The sequence below is a fragment of the Triturus cristatus genome, chromosome 11, assembly GCF_964204655.1.
Source record: "Triturus cristatus chromosome 11, aTriCri1.1, whole genome shotgun sequence".
Lineage (NCBI taxonomy): Eukaryota > Metazoa > Chordata > Amphibia > Caudata > Salamandridae > Triturus > Triturus cristatus.
Genome location: NC_140594.1, coordinates 275,769,050 through 275,788,849, shown reverse-complemented (window position 1 = coordinate 275,788,849; position 19,800 = coordinate 275,769,050). Strand labels below are relative to the sequence as shown.

Sequence of the window (19,800 nt, the reverse complement as noted above, 5' to 3'; positions counted from 1 at the left end):
CTGGACCTTCCTGCTAGGGGGTCTGGCTGTATTTACGTAATCCCATGCTTTTACCTGTGATTCCTTTTAAAGTGAAGAGGCTAACTGCAGGAGAAGTGTAGTTGCCAGGAGTACTTCTTTTGAAGGGACTGTAAGGCACATGTGTAAGGAGATGTCATAAGCCAAGTGGGGTTATGTTGCCAGACAGTCCTGCTAGGGTGTCTGGCTGTAGATGCGTAATCCTGTGATTTCATCTGTGATGCCTTTAGGGGCTGTAATTGCCATGCATTCAAATGATCAACCAAGGTGATGAGTACTGTCATTCTAAAGTGTGCGTAAACATGGATTCTTGCTGCTGCCCTTAGGTGAAGACCCCAGACTGCTAGCCCTTAAGATATAGAGGTGCATACTGTATGGTCAGTAGGAGATGCTCAGTCAGGGTCATGTGTCACCAAGGCAGGTTTACCCCTTTTTAGGTCTCGCCTGAGACAGTGCTTTAGCGCTGCTCTCGCGAGAGCTTTTGTAAATGGGGGATCTGGAAGTTCAAACGAGTGCTTTCAGGCCTCCAAATACAGTGCATGTGCGCCGTGCGCGCGCACCATTTGGCAGCCTGCACACCGTTTGCTTTCACTTTCGCGGCCGCACGGCCGCTTTGATGTGTGATCGCGATCGCGATCACTTTCACACAGTGCATGTGCGCCGGGCGCGCGCACCATTTGGCAGCCTGCGTGTACATTTCGCGGGCGCTTTGATGTTCTCAGTGAGCCGCGCGGCCACTGCGAACATCAAAGCGCCCGCGAAATGTACACGCCATTTGCCACCCCCTCCCTTATACCACTTCCTGCTTGTTCTTCAACGAGCCCGTGTACGTCTAACGCTGCCATGGCTCTGGCAAAAGGCAAGAGGGTGTTCGTCGTGGGAGTTGGAATGACAAAGGTACCTTTTCATCCACGCATAGCTACCAAGTTTTCACTTTGCTAACGTGTGACGTTTACATGTTTTCAGTGTACTAATGTGTGGCACTTAAATGCATAACACGAGACGCTTTGAGTGAGAATCTCACGTAATGATATAAATATCGGAAATTACCCCCTTTACCAATTTTTCGGAGGCAACTTGGATACGATTGTAATGTTCCTGAAGTGTTTATGGCAGGCCTTTTACATGCATTTTTTTTATCATGCTTTTGGCAGTTTCGGTACTAAAATGTACTTCCAGCTGTGTATTCTAGCACTGACCGAGTTAATGATTTCGGAGCAGTAATGTGAGTGACATATCCTGTCCAAAATAAACATGCACACACTCAGCAAATGACTGCCCATCATAATGGGCCCTGACATTTGCACATGTACAGCATTCCCCATGGAACTTTCAATTGCTCAGAGTATCTTAGGTTCCACAGGTTTACAAAAAACGTTAAGGAAGTAAAGGAGTCTTGTTTTGTCTCTGGATGTGGCAGGCCTAGGATTTGATTTAGAACTGAAACAAGCATTTGCAATGCAATAGGTCTCGCAGTTACACGAGTTAAAGCTATTGGCATTGTAAATGACAATGCCAATAGGGTTTGTTATTTGCAATGTCAATAGCTCAAACTCACGTAAATGCGAGACCTAATGCATTGCAAATGCTTGTTAATGCTTGTTGAGGTAATGGGGTGGGTCGCCACTGGGATGGTGCCAGTGCGCAGGGCCCTCGCTCCAGGTTATGTTCAACTATCTGCATTGGGGGCAAGTTGATGTGCATACATGGGAGTGGTGGTACTAGACCCCACCCCCCCTTTGCGGGAGGGGTGGAGATGTTATGCAAAGTCACAAAGTAATTCCAACAGCTTATGTATATTTGTACATTGGTGCATAGTATTGAGTAGTGTGTGTGTTTAATAAATGTACTCTTACTTTTATAAAGCAAAGTACAGACTGGACAATCAATTATTGAGTGTTATTTTTGTGCACCCGCAAATGGCGATTACTAGCCCACACCACCTCCTTTGAGTAAGCCTCAGACTGCTCTGCAACGCTACCCTCTGAGAGTCAGGCGCTACAATTGGGTGTTTGGTTCCCAGTGAAGGACAAATGTAGTCATGTTATTTGTGCAGGCCTCACAGATACTGCCTCGTTTTCCAACAGGAGCTTAATGGAATGGCCAGCTATTACATAGGAAAAACAACAGTTGATGGACAGAATGCAGAACAATGTCACACATTCACCCCAGTACAGAGATCTGGGCCTAAATCCATTGTTTTGCTCACCATGCCGTTCCAGTTTGAACCCAGCCATATGCAAATCAGGCTTGACCCTGTGCCTCGTGGGAACTGTCCAGCCCGAACTGCCAAGCCAGGTCCTCCCTGGACTGGAACCAAGCATCCTAGGACCGGTTTCGGGGTTTCACCCCTCTTCAGCCAGGATAGCTTGATTCCAGTGGCATGGAGAGCATGGGACTCGCGTCTGAGCATACCCGTCCCACTCGGGGTGGCAAATGCAAAAACAACAGTTGATGGACAGAATGCAGAACAATGTCATACATTCACCCCAGTACAGAGATCTGGGCCTAAATCCATCGTTTTTTTGCTCACCATGCCATTCCAGTTTGGACCCAGCCATATGCAAATCAGTCTTGACCCTGTGCCTCATGGGAACAGTCCAGCCCGAACTGCCAAGCCAGGTCCTCCCTGAACTGGAAACAAGCATCCTAGGACCGGTTTCGGGGTTTCACCCCTCTTCAGCCAGGATAGCTTGATTCCAGTGGCATGGAGAGCATGGGACTCGCGTCTGAGCATACCCGTCCCACTCGGGGTGGCAAATGCAAAAACAACAGTTGATGGACAGAATGCAGTACAATGTCATACATTCACCTCAGTATAGAGATCTGGGCCTAAATCCATCGTTTTTTTACTCACCATGCCATTGCAGTTTGAACCCAGCCATATTGGCAAGAGGTGTGGCGCAGCGACCAGGGTGACTGATGCCAGACGCTGGGGACCACGGTTCGATCACCGGCGGCAGGTCAGCCCAGCACCATGTGACTCTGGGCAATAGCTCGCTTAATCTTTCCGACGGCCCCCAGCGCCGGGATGCCGACAGGTAGCTGTGCTCTTTACAAATACTGGATTTTTATTTACATATGCAAATCAGTCTTGACCCTGTGCCTCATGGGAACAGTCCAGCCCGAACTGCCAAGCCAAGTCCTCCCTGGACTGGCAGTATTACATAGCCCATTCTAAGGAGATTAGGTATAAAGTCCAGCTCCTCATAGATTACAAATGTAGCATGAGAGGCAGAGCATTCGAGGAGATTACTGTGTCTTGAAGCATCGTCTAGTGCATCAAGATGTGCTACACTCTTGTGCATAAAGAATCAATGAAGGGTATAAAAGCTCACTCCACCATGTCAAAATCTTCAACCTCAGCCTTGGCAAAGGAAGTCCCTGTGGCTGAGATTTTTAGAACACCAGCTTGGGCATCCCTCCACTCCTTTACTAAGCATTATTGCTTAGACACAGAGGTGGGAAGGGACGGCCATTTTAAACGCTCAGTTCCCCAAGATTCCTTCAGATCCACGACCTGTTTGGGTACTACTTATGAATCTAGTCCATAGTCAGCAGACAGAGGGTGCCCTGCTTGTTGTAGTAGCACATGGTGGCACAATCAAGGAATGCATCAATGCAGAAATGTGTTTGACCTCATGGCCACAGGTTCAAATCCCTGTGGGTCTACTCAGCTTTTTGTCCTCCCAAGGTTGGCACAATGTGTACCATTGAGTTGGGTAACAATAAGCATCTGTTCTTTCAGTGCCAAGATACCCTTTAGGGTGTACATGTGCTTTGCAAATACACATTGTTATGGTTGTGTTGTCAATCATCATCTGGACTGACCTGTTCTTGATGGAAGGCAGAAAACCCCAGAGAGCCAGACGAATGAAGTGCAGCTCAAAAAAAAGATGTGATGGTACTGCTCCGCCAGACACCAAAGGTCTTCGATATCCAGATGACATCCCCATCCTTGAGTAGATTTATCCATCACCACCGTGCCCTCTGAAAGAGAAAGTGTGAACATTGTGCAGCACGTCAGATTGGCTTCCATCATCCAACACTGACGGTCACAGGCCGCTTAGTCAGGGATGCCTCTCTTATCAGTGAAGATGCATGAATGGTGGAGAGATGCACACCTGTGTATTCAATGTTTATACTTAAGAACAACATGTTCAAAACTATAAAGGCATGCTCGCTTGCTTCGCGCTCCGCCCAATTGCACCACAATGTAGAAACAACACACGGGAACCACATCCGGTCCCCAAACAAACTGCACAGCCTTGACCATTACCAAATTAATCCAATAAATCAAGTTTCTTTGTAATCTTCAAATTTTTCAAATGTTCTCATTGCTTTTCGCTTCTTTTTATCCATGTTTTTGTCGATTTATTTTACTCATTTCCAAGCTTATACGATGTTATTCATAAAAACACAGGAGAATTACGCGTTTCCTCATGTCACAACTTTATTAAAAACCCAATGCATTTATCAGTGAGGCATCTCCAGTGTTGAGGCCACTGCAAACACAGGCTTCATTTAAACACCTTCTTGTGCGGAAGAGTGTGAGGGACTAAGAAAATGAATGATGCCAGTCGACCAAGAAGCTGGGGCAATGGCTCTTTTCTAAAACTGAAATTTTACAGACTCCCTGCACTGGGGTAAAAGCCTTCAGATCAAGCACATCTAGGATTGGCCCAATAAAAGGTAGCCTCTGAGATGGAAGAAGATGGTTCTCAGTGTTGAAGGAAAATCCCCGGGTGGACAACAAGGAGACAGTTGTCTGCCGGTGGTCCTAAACTAGCTGAGGTGAGCCAGTCTTCAAGAGCTGGTTGTTGAAGTCCAGTAATAAGTATATCCAATCTATGAATATGTGCAGAAACCACAGACAAGAGGTTCATGAATATCAGAGGGGCAGACATCAGGCCAAGGGCAGGATGGTGAATTAGCATAAGAAGATACCATCCAGTCTTTGGAGTGTAAGGCCAGCAGAACTTGTGCAAGGGTCATTATCCTGAACCTTTCTTTTTTGATGAGCAAATTCAGTACCCTGAAATCCAAGATTGCTTTCAGGCCTTCATCGTTTTTGAGGACAAAGAAGTCCTAGGAACAGCATCCCAAACCTTTCTCTGCCTTGAGCTTGGCTTTGACCATACACTTGGCAAGTAACGATACTTCTCTGGAAAGAATAGCGGAATGTTTCTACCGACATCTCTCCAAAAACTAGAGCATTGTGGGAGGGTTCACTCGTGAAGGGAAAAATATGACCTTGCTGAATATGAAGGACTCATCACATGAGCACCAGCGGGACATTCAATCCTGAGTACTGCCCCAGTGGCCTTCAGTGGTTGTTTGAGGAAGCATTAAAGAGGTTTGGCGGCAGTGGTGGGATAAGAGGAGGACTGTAGATGTTCCTCTTTTTTCTGAGCACTTAGAGGCAGGGATGAGGGCGTCATGAGAATGCACTGCAACAAAACTATATTGAAATTGTATTAATTTCAGAGGTCTATGATGACCCTTCTGAATGGGGAGTCGGTGGGATCGATGAAGAATCTGCAGGTAAATCGAGTATACAGCAGAAAGATTGTTACCGAGGGGAAGTAACGTTTTCTTCTGATGGATACTTACACCTGCAGATTTATTACATTTCAACTGACGTGGCATGGTGCGCGAAAAGGGATGGATTGTGATGTGGCCTGAGCGATTGCCAGAGGCTGAGACTCACATGGATGGAATCCGAGGTTAGAGCATCGATTAGAAAGAGAGTTACTGAAGACAAGTAGCATCTGTCTCGGTTTTCTTGTGGTGTTGCAGATTTCATATGCAGTGGAGACAGTGGTGGGCTCAGCTGGGCGCAGTTACAAATCACATGAAACCTCAAACTGGTCTCATCTGTGAACCCTGGCTCCAGTGAAAGCGAAGGCTGGACAAGAACGCTTGGAAGAGTGATTAAAATATTTGAATAAACAAAGACGATGCTCACATTGGCTCTGGTGGCCTAACGTTGCCACCAGAGGAGCGTAAGTAATGCCCCCTCCCACCACCACCAGGTTGTTGATTCTCAACATAGGACTTTTTTGGGGTCACACTTTATTTTCATCTTCATTATTAGACATGCAGCAGCTACAGGCATCAGTCCACTGAGCTATCCAGTGTAGTGCCCAAGGTTGGACAAATACTAGATTTAGCCCTAAGTCCCTGCCTCTGTATCCCTTGCACAAACACGAATCGCTTGTAGGAGAAGAGCTCTTGCAATAGATTGGAGAACTGCATCTTTCAAACGTCGCCTGAAGGGGCACATCAGCCAGTGTTACAGAAAACCTAGTGCGTAATGGAGCTACAATAACATTTGGGGTTGTATCACGGTCTAGTAAGGCGCAAGCACATTTTGGTTTTATTGTTTCCATTTTGCTTTACTTATATCTACTGGTTAATAAATATCTTTCTCTTCTCTCTGAAGTTATTGAGTGTTATTATTTACTATGCAATATTCTACCTGTATTTCTAACCCTTTTACCTCCCGGAATAATTTCTCCCTTTCACTACCGTGAGCGCCTGGACGCCCCTGTGTACGCCTGTGGTTTATAAATCTTTCTCGTCCATTTATTTGTTCATTGATGAAGTAACTTGGTTATCCAGTTGTTGTTCGATAGGATTGTGGTCCTGGGACATCAGTAGTGAAATACAGCACCCCCACAAGATACCGCCCAGTAGCCTCTGACTACCCAAAGACACCAAATCAATGCCTCATAAGAGTGTGCTCGTGTGCAAGCTGGAAAGAGGGGGTGTGATTAGAACTAAAGGGTGGGTAGTGTGGTAGCTAGGAAGGTTGTCAGTGGTGGGGCTGTCAATACAGGGTCTTGTATTGATGGGAAGTAATGGGGTGACTGCTGGTGAGCCATATGGCAAAATATTCCAATGGGCCAAATGGGAGTGTCTGCTGATAAGCACTATCAAATTTGGTGGGGCAGTAGGGATGATATTGGCAACATGATGTAGTGCACACTAGCAGGCAGAACAGGCCCGTATTACTGGCCAATGGCTGCTGGTAGGTTGTGTGGACAGTAGCGTAAATGCGAAAGTGAAATAATAGGGCCCCCCCTGAAGGGTTGCCTCCCCCCCCCCCCCCACCCCCCGCCAAAGAAGTTGCAGAGGACGGTGTTACGCCACTGAAGGTGGATGATGCTGGTTGGACACTGGAGGTGTGCTGCACACTTTGCACTGAATGTGTATGTGTGCAGATGCGGAGTGTGGGCTCTACGCGCGTTGCTTGGCTTAATTATTGGTTTGTAAGAATGTCTACTGGTGGACAGTAATGTATGCCTACAACTAGATAGTTCGATGGCCGCCAGCCCTGCCCAGTGTTTGCAGTGGGTAGAACCAGAAAGTGCTTATAGCAGTATACTGACTGCTGGTGGGCATTGGGGCGAGCGTGTATTTGTGTATTACCGCAGACAAAGGAAGAATTGTTACTTTGTCCATTGACTGGTGTTGTAGTAATGGATATTATTGGAGGAAGGTGGTAAAAATGTGATTAACATAAATGTGTTTGGTTGAATAATCTTATCTCCTGGTGGGCTTTTCTTTGGAATGTTAGAGTACGTAGTCGCGTGCTGGTGGGCCCCGTGATGAGGACATTGCTGAGATTGCCTGAGGGCTGCTGGCTCTCCTGACGCGGACACACCTGGTCTCAAATTTCTCTTCCGGGTTTGCCGTTATCGGCATCGCGCCGTCTCTATGGGAACCTGTAGCTGCCCTCCCCGTGCTGCTGGCCGAACTCTTCCCTTCACTGCAGACCGTTCCCCCTCGCAGCAGACAGTCTATCCCGACTGAGGGCAGCTTCTTTTCACATGCGTCCTCTCTCTGGCACCTCCACGCAGCCTGTGCTCACTGCGCATGTGTTCAACGGCTATTTCCCCTCATACTCCCGTGGTTTTGTCAGAACACTTCGAGGAACATAGTAACTGTATAAGCCCTTATCGCCTGCCTTTCCTCGGTTCAGACGGAGAAGCCCTCACTGTCCTTCCTCACTTTCCCACTAAGGAACATGTAGTCAGTCTTTCCTCAGAACAGTCTACACAGTTCACAGTCTCTTCTCAGTTACTGCCCGCCTGGAAGGGTTTGACTCCTGCAATGCATTGCAGGCTGTTCACTTCTGGCGTCCCACTTCCATGCACTTCCTCACCTATTGGACCACTGTCGGTCCATCCCCACAGTCACATTTTACCTTGTCACATAGAACGCATTGCTTCCCACACAGTCTTACTATATTTCCACTAGTCTTATCTCTAATTGGAGTTTAAACTCACAGAACTGCTATTGGCCATTTTCTTTGCCTGTTTAATCCCCCCTCTCTTCCATGGGGTTCATGACTTCTCGGCCTGTCAGAGCTGCCCAGGTGAGCGGCCTGGCCCAGCCAGTAAACGAAAGTACCAGAAAAGATGGAAAATCAGGCTGCAGTGGACAGGTAAGTAACCTAGGAGTGGGTACTAAGGCTGGTGTTTTGGGGCAGGGAACCCTATGACATAAAACCATATGGCCTATACTAAACAGTGTAGAGACTAGGGCTTGCATCTCAGCTCTTTCTAGAAACAAAGTTTGATGGGCCACACTGATGGGCATACAGCAAATGGGTTAGGCAAGGCATAACCATAAGCTTCGCATAGACTTCATTTTTCTCTGTCCCACGCTGTTCCTTCACTGTCCATTCCGCTCTCACACTGTAATGGTACTGTATTTTTCAGGTATATTTCTGCCCTAAAAGCACATTTGGATGTATCTGGAATGTTTACTCAGAGCTTACTACTGATGGTACCCAATGATTTGTGTGTCAGGGTTTCACTCCAGATGTGGATCACATGTGGAAGATGGTGGACACCTTTCCCCTAGATCATCCATCACCCCAACATCCCGATACATCACTCCCTGGAGAATGGAAGACTGTCCGAGTCTTTGTGTCTTCCACCTTTGATGACTTCTACTCGGAACGAGAAGTTTTGGTGAAAAAGGTAAGGGGGTTTGAGGGCAATATGTCTTCCCTCACAGACTACTAATCCCAAATGTTGACTGTGTTAAAGAATGTATATTAATGGTGTGTCTCCATCTCTTGTTAAGGTCTAACTATTGCGCAGCAAGGTGTGATGCACCCATGGTTGTCTACAGGTTTCTGTTTTAACTGTGACCATGCCTTGGCCATCACACCATCAGTGATGTGTTGTGAAGCTCTGAGATCTTCTCTTTGTCACTCTGTGGCCATTATTTGATTGAGTGCTGTGAAGCTCCTAGATAATTCTCATTGATCAGTGACAACTGAATTCCATCTTGGCCAGTACTGCATCATTGTATTTTAGTGACGCTCTCAGCTTCTTATTGTCACTCAGTGAGGTGTAATACTATCTTTTCCATCACTAAGGTATTCCGTAGCCCCAGTACTTTCTCACCCTTATTCGAGTGGTCTAATGCTCCCTTGGTCATCACTTCATCACAAAGGTGTTCTGAAGGTCTTTTAGCGTCACTCAGTGAGGCATAGCAGTCTTTTGGCCATCAACTGAAGTGTTATTGAAGCTCTAAGAGACAGATTTGCTAGCTTTTGTGGCGGATCCATGAAGCAAAATACTAGTAGATATTTACAAAGACACGAAGCTGGCCCTTCTTGCACACAAGCAATTCTCCTTGTAATGCAGGCACCCTTGCACCATGATGCGAGGGAGCATGTGTTGGCGCTAGGCTGCCTGAAGTGCATCAGAACTCTGAGAGATCAGAAGTGCGCCATATCTTAATAGATATGGCGAATTTCTGCTCTATCCTTTTCACGCAACGCAGCACAGCAAGTTGCCTCGCTACACTGCATTGCGTGGAAGGGTAGTAAATCTGGCCCTTTGGTTCTCGTCCTCAACAACTTGTACTTTTTCTTTGGCCATCACTTCATTGTTGAGATGTTGTTAAGTTCTCAGCTTCTTGTCACTCCGATGTGCAATGCTTTCTTGTCCATCACTCATGTATCAAAGCTATTTGACACTCCTAGATTCTCGTTGGCACTCATCGATGAGAAGCTTGGCCCTGGCTATAGCTCATTCATTGAGATTACATGAAACTCCGTTTCTCCACATTTCTCAAAATGGTCTAATGCTCCTTTGGCCATCGCTACATTGTTGGTGAAGCTCTTTTAAAATCAAATTGCCATTCTACGAGGAATCACTTCATTGTTGAGGTCTTGGAGAGCTCTCTTTGCCAGTCAGTGTAAGTGCAGCTTTAATATTTTTGTAGTGTAAAGCCATAATGTCATTATGGTTCACTCTGAAGTTCGTTAACTCTGGTGTATTTACATTTCTCTGATAAATAATGTAATGTGTGGCTTGCTTCTCTGAACATGTGCAGGTAGTAAAGAAGGAACAAAACACTGCTTCTCACCTCCCTATAAGCTGGGACATACTGGCACATCTTGGTTAGACCAGGAAAAGTAAGTACAAAAATATAGGGGTTTATCTTTTTCCCATATGCCAAGGTTACTGAAGGTCTCTTTTCAGAACTGACCTAGAGTCAGACACCAGAAAGCCCAAACTGTTCCTTGCAAGTGTAATGACCCAAGGGGCCTACTCTGCTGTCCTCAGCAAGGATCAGGCGGTAGGGGAAGAAATAGAAGCTTATTTAGAAAGTAGAAAGAGTCCAAGCTGAATTGGAGATTCACAGCTCAAGAGTGGACCGAGGGCCTGTGCAGGCTTCTCCAGAGATTTAAGTGGGATGAAAAAAACTGGAGGGTCTATGAAAGGGGCGTGACCGATGTAATTAAGGGCATGGCTTAAAAGTACCTAAACTGAAAATCTATGCTTAGCTTAGTGTGCCGCCCCACTAGTATTTTGCTACTTCTGTCATTGCGTCCAGATATATAATACAACAAGAAACATTAGACTTACAACAAGCCAGTACTACTGGCTTTGTCACTGGTTGTTAGTTGCATAAGATAAATAAGCAACAATCGTAGTATAGCATACTGAAAATGCTTCAGTTCTGAAATGCTGAGACTGTGAAAGAACTATAACGAGTATCTTTGAAGCTACATCAAAGGCAGCGGAGTGGTACTGCTGCAGAGATAAGATTTATTTTTTTCATGGTGAGGGCAAAAAAGGGAGAGCCCGATAGGGACCCGTTTCGGCACCTGCTTTTAAGAACTGCCGGTGCTCAGCACCGGCAATACCCGGCCCACTTAAAGCCTTGGGATTCTCATTTGAAAGAGAAAAAAGATGAGAAGTTTTATATCCCCTGTATAAGCTTGGGTTCTTTTTTCGTATTTTTTTTTCTATAGTGGAAACTCGACCTGAAGGTATTGGCACTGCACATATGCCAGAACTAAACAAGGCCTTTCAAAGACACAATTGTCTTTTATTGGGCCAAGAGGCAGCCAACGTCATCACTCTAGCAGGGTAAGCAAAGAGATCGACTCTGCAGCAGGACTTGTGGCAGAACCGAAATCATGTGTGCCTCCGTGTCCTTCTCAGGTCTGTTGTGGGTCATCACACACCCAGAGCTGCCGTTGAGTGTGCACATCTGTTCTAGGTGGAGCATCACGACTAGTTAGACAAACACAATTGTGTGCCCTCAGATCATAGAGACCACACTTAATTTCTGACACACCAATCGTGTCTCCCAATTTTGAGGATCGAGGCCCTGCCAGGGATTGGAGACGTTTCCACTAATGGCTCAACCTATTCATATTCGAAGAGGGAGTGGGGTTGGAGGGGCGGGGTGGTTGCTTTTTGTGTGTTCTAATGGTTAGGACATACCAACATAACCTCTCCCAGGTGGGCGAGCCCCTCGAGCTCCCCGCTCAATACACGCACCCCACTTTCCCTTGTGCTCACAGATGACGCAATTCGGTGATGCTGCACAAAGGCTGCCGCTTTTATTTACATCTTACCATACACAAAAGGTAGTCTATTTGAAACCAGTCACCTGTATTCTCATCTCCTTGCTTGGAGTTCAAGTCCAGTTCTTCAACCTTAACAGCACAACCCTTGTGACAGTGCCCTAAGCGAATGCCCCATCTCAGCAGGTCTAGCACTTCTCTTGCAGCCTCTAGGCTACACCTTGCTGCCAAATGCTGTGGGTGGCCCTTCTGCCTGACCCGGGCTGTAAGTGCCATGTCCGCCCTCTGCTGACACCATGCTGACCTGAAGCCTGCTCCCTGTGCCCCTCCGTAAGGCATCCCAAGGGCACAGGTTTGAGCGGCTCCCCTTTGGCTATTGCGCTCTGTCTGCTGTCCCTCTGTGCTGTCCCCGCCTTGCCTGAGCCCCCTCTGCTGTCTGTGGCTGTGACGCCTGCATTACAGGTGTGGGTGGGTGGGTCAACTGTGAAGGCACATGTTCTGGGGGGGGAGGAGCTCACACCCTTAAATCCTGGTGCACACCCAGGGGGTTCCTGCCTATTGGGCACTTTAAAACACGCCGCCCAATCCGTGCCCAGTGATTTCCCGGGCTTGGCTGTTTCCCGCTCTTTCTCCTGTCCCCCGGTAGGGGTTTATCGCAGGCCCCACATCGGCAGTGTTGCCAGATTGGGCTAGATCACGCACAATTGGGCTATATTTTGCCAGTTGTGTGGTAAAATTTTGGTTTGTGCTAGTTGCCAGATTATAAATGTATATACAGCGCTCCAACAATGTAGTATGTTAAAGCGCTTTATTAGACAAATATTTACTTGGCATCCTGCTGCAACATCAATTCCAATGCATTCACCGCCTGCTTGACGCTGTCCCTGCCCCTACTTCCCCAAAGTAGCAATATTGGGCTACTTTGGGCTACTTTTTGGTTGGCTTTGGGCTATAGAAAGCTTAAAACAAATCTGACAACACTGCTCACCGGTCCGGCTTCGCCTTTCCGGCCGGTGTGCTAAATGGTTCCCAGTTCGTAGACAACAGAAGTCGGCATTACTGTCTAGGGTTGCGCAGATTTATGTATAACTATGTATTAAAAAAAAAAACAGTCCTGGCAGCAGCTCTGTGAGTGAGCATGTTCAGGATGTGTCCGGTTAGAGCAGTGAGACTGGACATCTGTAGAGTGTTGTCCCCTGGTTGTCCCCTGCCTCAGCCAGCTGCCTGAACCCACAATCGCCAGGTTTGTGTCAAGTTCCAGACGGGTTCTGGCCATACAAATGGCTGCTGCATCCAAGTGTATGGGGGTCAAAGGCAGACTCTGGGTTCTCTTGAGATGAAACCTAGATGTAATAAAGATACCGTAGCTATGTATATCACGCCTCACCTACCAATGTGCCTCCCTTCCACGTTCACCTCTATCACTCTGGATCTAACCGCAGGGAAGATTGGACTGAAATACACTGCCTGAAAACAACTCATGTCCAGAGAGCAGGTCGTGCATTTGTTCTTAACGGTAGACTGAGATGTGTATAAAGTGAGTTACTGCTGCAATCCGTCGTGGTGTGAAGATCAAGTGTCACGGTGGCAGCCACTGGGATCTGCATGCTCCACAATCTATGAGAATCAAGCAACAGAGGAGCAAGTATAAACAACATCAATCCGGGGTCACCTTTGCGTGAGACTGACGTGGAGTGCATAACTTTATTTTAAGGCATGGCACAGGGCACGAGAATGTTACTCAGATGTCTGACCTTGGGCCTTCGGTAGGTGGCACTGACGAGATCAGCCTCAGTTGTTACATAGTGAAACGTTTCACAATGTAAAACAAGCATTGGCAAAGGCAATAGGTTTCGCCTGTGCCAGAGCTATTGGTTTTGTCAATGTATTTTAGCCATGTTGAACCCCAGCGTGGCCACTATTCAGCATGCCTAATAGTTAGTGGTTTTGGGGAAAGTGGCATGGGGTGTCATAGAGTGGAGTGGCATAGAGTGGAGTTGCATAGAGTGGAGTGGCGAATAATGGAGTAGATTGGTGTAGAGTTGAGGAGAGTGTGATAGGGCCTGATTCACAAAGGTAAACTTACAGTCTTGTGTCAATTTATGAATTCTTGCAATTCACAAAGGAATTTTATGAGTAGTACCTTTACAACTGCACAGTCTCCGCACTTGTGGTGGAGACTCCGCACATAAAAAGATAGCCAGTTATAAAGATACTGTTCGTAAAAGTGCTTTATGAATTACAAAAAGTCATAAACTTACTAAAAGGTGTAAGTTTACTTTTGTAAATCAGGACCATAGAGTGGTGTGGAGTGGCATAGAGTGGATTAGACTGTCATAGACTGGAATGGAGTAGAGTATCATATAGTGAAGTGGCATCGAGTGGAGTGTTGAATAGTGTTGTAAACTGATGTAGAGTGTTGTATAGTGTTGTGAAGTAAAGTGGAGTGGCACAAAGTGTAGTACAGTGAAGTGGTGTAGATTGTTGTCGAGTGGTGTAGAGTGAAGAGCCGTATAGTCGAGTAGTGACATGGAGTGGTGTAAAGAGGAGTGGCTCGGAGTAGAGAGGGGTAGAGTGGAGTGGAATAATCTGTGCCGTAAAGTGGCATGGAGTGAAGTAAAGTGGCGTAGTAGAGTGGAGTGGATTGTCGTGCAGTGGATTGTCGTGCAGTGGAGTGGCGTGTCATGGAGTGGCGTGTCATGGAGTGGCGTGTCATGGAGTGGCGTGTCATAGAGCGGCATGCCATAGAGTGGGGTGTTGTAGTGAGGCGTGTCCTAGATTGACATGTCGTAGAGTGGCGTGGTGTCGTAGAGTGGAGTAAAGTGTTATGGAGTGGCATGAAGTGGAATAGCTTAGAGTGGAGTAGAGTGGTGTAGAGTGAAGTGTGTAGTAGCGCACTGCCACTACAAATAACACATTTTCAGTTGAAATTACCATTACATTTGTACGGACATACAGTTTTATAGTTTACTTTTTTACTAATAAAACTATACAGCACACAAACGATAATGCATAGATATCGGCATCACCTATTGTATTGATTTGTTTTGATCGTATTCAAATATTTGTTTCCACCACACATCAAATTACAAAAAAAGCTTCATTTGTGCTTTCTTAATTCCAGGGGCGGCTGCCCAACTGCTTTCTCGCAGTGCGAGAAGCAGAAACATACAATTGTAATAACTTTTAGTTATTACAATTCTATTTTTGCGTTGCGGTCGGGCAGGCGGGGCTGCTCTGCTCTCCGAGCAGGGCATGGGAGGAGTGTTGAACCCACTCCTGAGTGCACAAAGACTGTTTGGTCGGCCCTTTCAGGCCGCCCAAACAAGTCATGCGCACTATGCCCTTCTCCATGCAGGTTGCAATGCAGCATGCATGGAGAACATGCCCACCCCATAAGTCCCTGGCTGGGCGCTGTCCCGACCAATCACAACGCTGCATGCATCGTTGTGATTAGCTTAGGGGAGGGAGCCTGGCTGCCTGCTTCCTGTTCCTGTCGGAGGCAGGAGAGCAGGAGCCGAGAAGATGTGGGACCCAGCCTCAAGGTAAGTTTAATGTAATGTAATGTAATGTAATGGGGTTTTTATAAAGCGCAGGTTACACTCCAGGGAGCATCTTTGCGCTGTAGAGAAGAATCAGCTCCTGATGATGATCCATGCGGAGGGTAATTAAACTAGATTCCTGCACTCCCATTCAGGGAGAGCAAAAATCCAAGTCTTGAGGGCCTTTCTGAAGGTCGCTTCTGTAGAGATTTGACGGAGGGAGGAGGGAAGAAGGTTCCAGGCCTTGGACCCAAGTACTGCCAGAGATTTTCCTCCTTTAGTCTTGAGTCTGAACTTAGGGATGATAAGAAGATTGGCCGTTTGGGACCTAAGGCATCGCGTGGGGTTGTAATGTTTGAACAGTTTTAGTATGTAGTTGGGTCCCTTTGCATTGAAAGCCCTAAAGGTGATCAATAGAATTTTAAAGAGCACCCTTTTGTTAATGGGCAGCCAGTGTAGGAGGTTCATTGCTGCCGTAGCTGAGGTCCTCTTTTTCCACCCTAGTACTAGTCTGGCAGCCGCATGCTGTACCATTTGTAATTTATGGCGGACTTCTTTGTTAGTCCCTGCATATAGGCTATTACAATAGTCGATGCGGGAGGTGATGAGGGCTACTGCGACCGTTTTCCTTGCGGAAAGGGGAATTAGGTCGTAGAATTTCCTGAGTCCTTTAATGATTCCGAAGCAGGTCCCTGCTACGGTTGTGGCTTGCTGTTTAAAACTCAGGGCGGGGTCAAATTTGATCCCTAGGTTACGGACTGAGGAGGCAGTGCTAGGGGGAGCAATGGCATCATCAGGCCACCATACTGAGGGATTGAAGAAATTATCCTTGCCAAAGGGAAGGATTTCTGTTTTCCCAGTATTGCACTTGAGATGATTCAAGTTCATCCATCTGAACGTGGCGGTAAGGCAGCTTTGGAGCCTTCTTTCGGCTTCTTGGGTATCATTTTCCAGTATCAGAATGAGCTGAGTATCATCTGCATATGCAATGGTGTCTATGCCAAAGGATGAGATAAGATGGATTAGCGGGGCCATGTATATATTGAAAAGTGTAGGACTTAAGCAGGATCCTTGAGGGACTCCAGATCCTACTAACTTTTCCTCTGATCTGTACTGTCCTAAGACCACAACTTGTCTCCTATTTGCGAGAAAGCTCTTTATCCAGTTCAATGCGGTTCCAACAATTCCTGCCGCGGCTAGACGGTCTAATAGAATGGCATGGGACACCGTATCAAACGCCGCGGACAGGTCTAATAGAACCAGGACTGCTTTCTTTCCCTGATCCAATGCTCCACGGAGGGTTTCGGAGGAAAAGATCAGGGCTGATTCTGTGGAGTGTTGGGCTCTAAAACCTGCTTGGTTGGGATGCCAGATGTTATTGTTTTCCATGAAGGCAGTAAGTTGTTTGTTAACAGCTTTCTCTGTAAGTTTACATAAAGCTGGGAGTAGGGAGATCGGACGGAGGTTTGTAAGGGTAGCAGGGTCCGGTAGTGCTTTTTTTTGCAGGGGTTTGACTGCTGTGAGTTTCCATTCCTCAGGGACCAGACCTTGGGTGAGTGAAGAGTTTATGATGCTATTGATGAATGGATTAACAACCACTATTAGTGAATGAAGCACTAGCGGAGGGCAGGGATCAAAGGGAGATCCGGATGTAAGTTTAAGGATTTCTGTCTGTGTTTCTTCTTTGCTTACCGGTTGAAAGGAAGCAAAGGTATTGATTTTTAGTCCGGAGTTGATGACCTTGTTCTCCTCATTACAGTGGGGTTGTGGGAAATCTTTGGTCAAGGTTAAGATTTTTCCCTCAAAGTAGTCTGCAATAGTGTTGCAGAGACTCTGTGAGGGGGGGATGTCTTTCTGCGTAGTCTTAGGGTTAATGAAAGCGTTAACAATATTGAAAATTTCTTTTTGTTTGTTCTTGCTATTATTAATGGCATCCTTGTAGTATTCCCTTTTGGCCGTTTTAATCGACCTGTGGTATTGCCCCCGTGTAGCCCCCCACCCTCCCAGCCCAACCCCCCTCTCAGTCCCCCTCCCACGAGCCATGCCGGCTGCGACTGCCTAATTCTGATTTATATATTCTGAAATATTTGTACAATTCATTTACTGGTATTTTTGTGTGCTAGAAAAAAATAACATCCTACAGTCTTCCTCACTGCCAGTACCCAGCAAGATTGTCACATAAATCCTCTGAATTTGCAGTCAGAGAAAGAAAAGTAAACACCAACATCCCTCAGAAGACAAAGCCTAACATTTGAACTTGTAGTAAGGAATCCCTTAAATACATACATACATTGTTAAGTTAGCATAACCACGTTAGATGTTAGAAAGCCATCTTGCTGCTTTTGCGCACGACACTGCATCTACATGTTATTGTTTAAACAAACTGCTGGCTCGCGCTTTGCCTCACACGAGAGCAATCTGTTGTTACCATCCCGAGCTCTGCGCAGCGACCTTGGTCTGTACATGGTGTAACAAGAACTGCCTGGGTCGTCAGACAATGCATGTTTTCCACTCTAGGTTGATCGACTCACTATTTAGACATAACATACAGGCAGCTGCGAATACCTGAAAGTTGGTGCTTTTAATATTGCAGACATCATGTTTAATATACAGACCGAAGACGAGCCTTCCTGCGAGAAGACTTCTGATGCTCCTGTGATGTGATTTCACTAAGCTGATCTTTGAGGTATGGGGTCCCCCATTCAAGCCTAAGAGACCTTTTATTAGCATAATAATAATATTAGCTTCTTATTAAAGGGAAGGTGGTAGTATCCACTGTCATTTATAACATGATCACTCCCTTTATATTCTATGGTATTGTAACGATGCTGATGGTTTTAATTATAATCAGTTGTCTGCTTGTATTAGCCAAAGTACTGCATCTTAGGACACGTGGTCTATAAAATAAACTCTTTTTATTTTCACCGTGTCTTTGTTCATTCTTGTTGTGGACTGATGTGAGAATAATATACGAACAGGTATTTCCGATTCCCACCATTCCTGAGAGTACACTGAGTCGCTTGTTCTGGGTTGTCTTTTCATTGGGACCGCCGAGCTAAATCTCGGATAACGAATGGGACACTTATGCTAGCCGGATACTGGGTTCTGGGTTCTGAGGTGAGTTTCTGGTACACCACAATTCACTGAGGTCCTGGGGTTCCACGCATAGTTCTGTGTATAAGCAGAATCCCTGCAACATGGCGCACCTAACGTTTGGTCTATGAGTTGAAACGCCTTAGTAGTGCTTATATTAGTCCACAGCACCCTCATTCTTGTTTCCGGATAACAAGTCTGACGGATTTAAACCTACCTATTTCTGTTGATATAGGTTTCTTCAAGCTTGATCATTAAAAAGGTTATTGAACCCTTGTGCTACTAATTACTTCGAGTGTAGCTTGTCCTTATGGCGGTCGATATAGCGGCGCACAGTCGGGCACCTCTGAGACGTCATTTGACGCAGTATGGGGTGCCGGACACTGGTATGAACGTAATCTTTGTGGTAGGAGCCGATGCGGCTCATCCTTATGAGTTGTTTTACTCTTGGGTGACGTTTCCGGCGGTGAGTGAGGACGATAACTCGTTTCATACTTACACTGCCACTGCCGTGCCAGCGAACTATACGCCGTATAGGACACAAGAAATACCAATATCTGCTTGGTAGCATCTTATTTGGTTTAATGGCGCCCTCCCCCATGCGGTTATACCGCCGAGAATGGGCCCTTTGTCAATTGCAGGGGCCACTTGGCCGGTACTAGCCGGATATACTCCTCATCCCCGTTACCTAACGGTGCCGGTGGCTGATTTGCGTGTACTGCACACTGCCCTTATTACAGTACATAGGGCTTTGGTACAGTACGTGTCACGCAATGTGCAGGTGGGGTCACCTGCGGTTGCGGGGCAGCCTACTGACCACCACGCAGTGGTCATTAGTCCTGTTATGGTTAATTCTGTTATGGGCAAGCGCCCCCCAAATAGGGATGATTTCCCTTTTTGGCTTGCTGAAAAATGTGACCAAATAGAAGCTGTTTACCCGAATACATCTCCTGTGGAGAAACACAGGATCCTTACCATTAGTTTGCCTAAAGACTTGGTCCCCGACATTGATGATTGTGTAAACTGGGGCAAGGTCTTTGCAGCGACGTACTCGCAGTGCTTTGGCACTCCGTCTATGTCGGTACTGCCCTCCGTTATTAAACGTGTTCAAGATAACCACGGTGCGGAGTCTGCGATAGAATTAGGCATGCGGCTCCTCGGACAGTTTGACCTGGTGGCTACCATGATAATGTGTAACCTTAAGGGTGATGCTATGCAATTCCAAGTTCGTAATGAACTGAAGAAAGTTGCTGAAGAGGATAAGCCGCGGGAGTTCGCGAAAATAATCCCGACGGCTTA

General features: G+C 46.5%; 1 protein-coding gene across 1 annotated transcript in view; it reads left to right on the top strand.

Moving 5' to 3' along the window:
* Window positions 1-7,805: 7,805 nt before the first annotated feature.
* The window catches only part of LOC146784016 (telomerase protein component 1-like), a 109,634-nt gene continuing 97,639 nt past the window's right edge, over window positions 7,806-19,800 (top strand). The window contains exons 1-2 of the mRNA XM_085633843.1: window positions 7,806-8,470; window positions 8,838-9,011. Of these exons, the coding sequence (XP_085489969.1) occupies window positions 8,363-8,470; window positions 8,838-9,011 (282 nt within the window). The 5' untranslated portion in view covers window positions 7,806-8,362. The remainder of the gene's footprint in view (window positions 8,471-8,837; window positions 9,012-19,800) is intronic.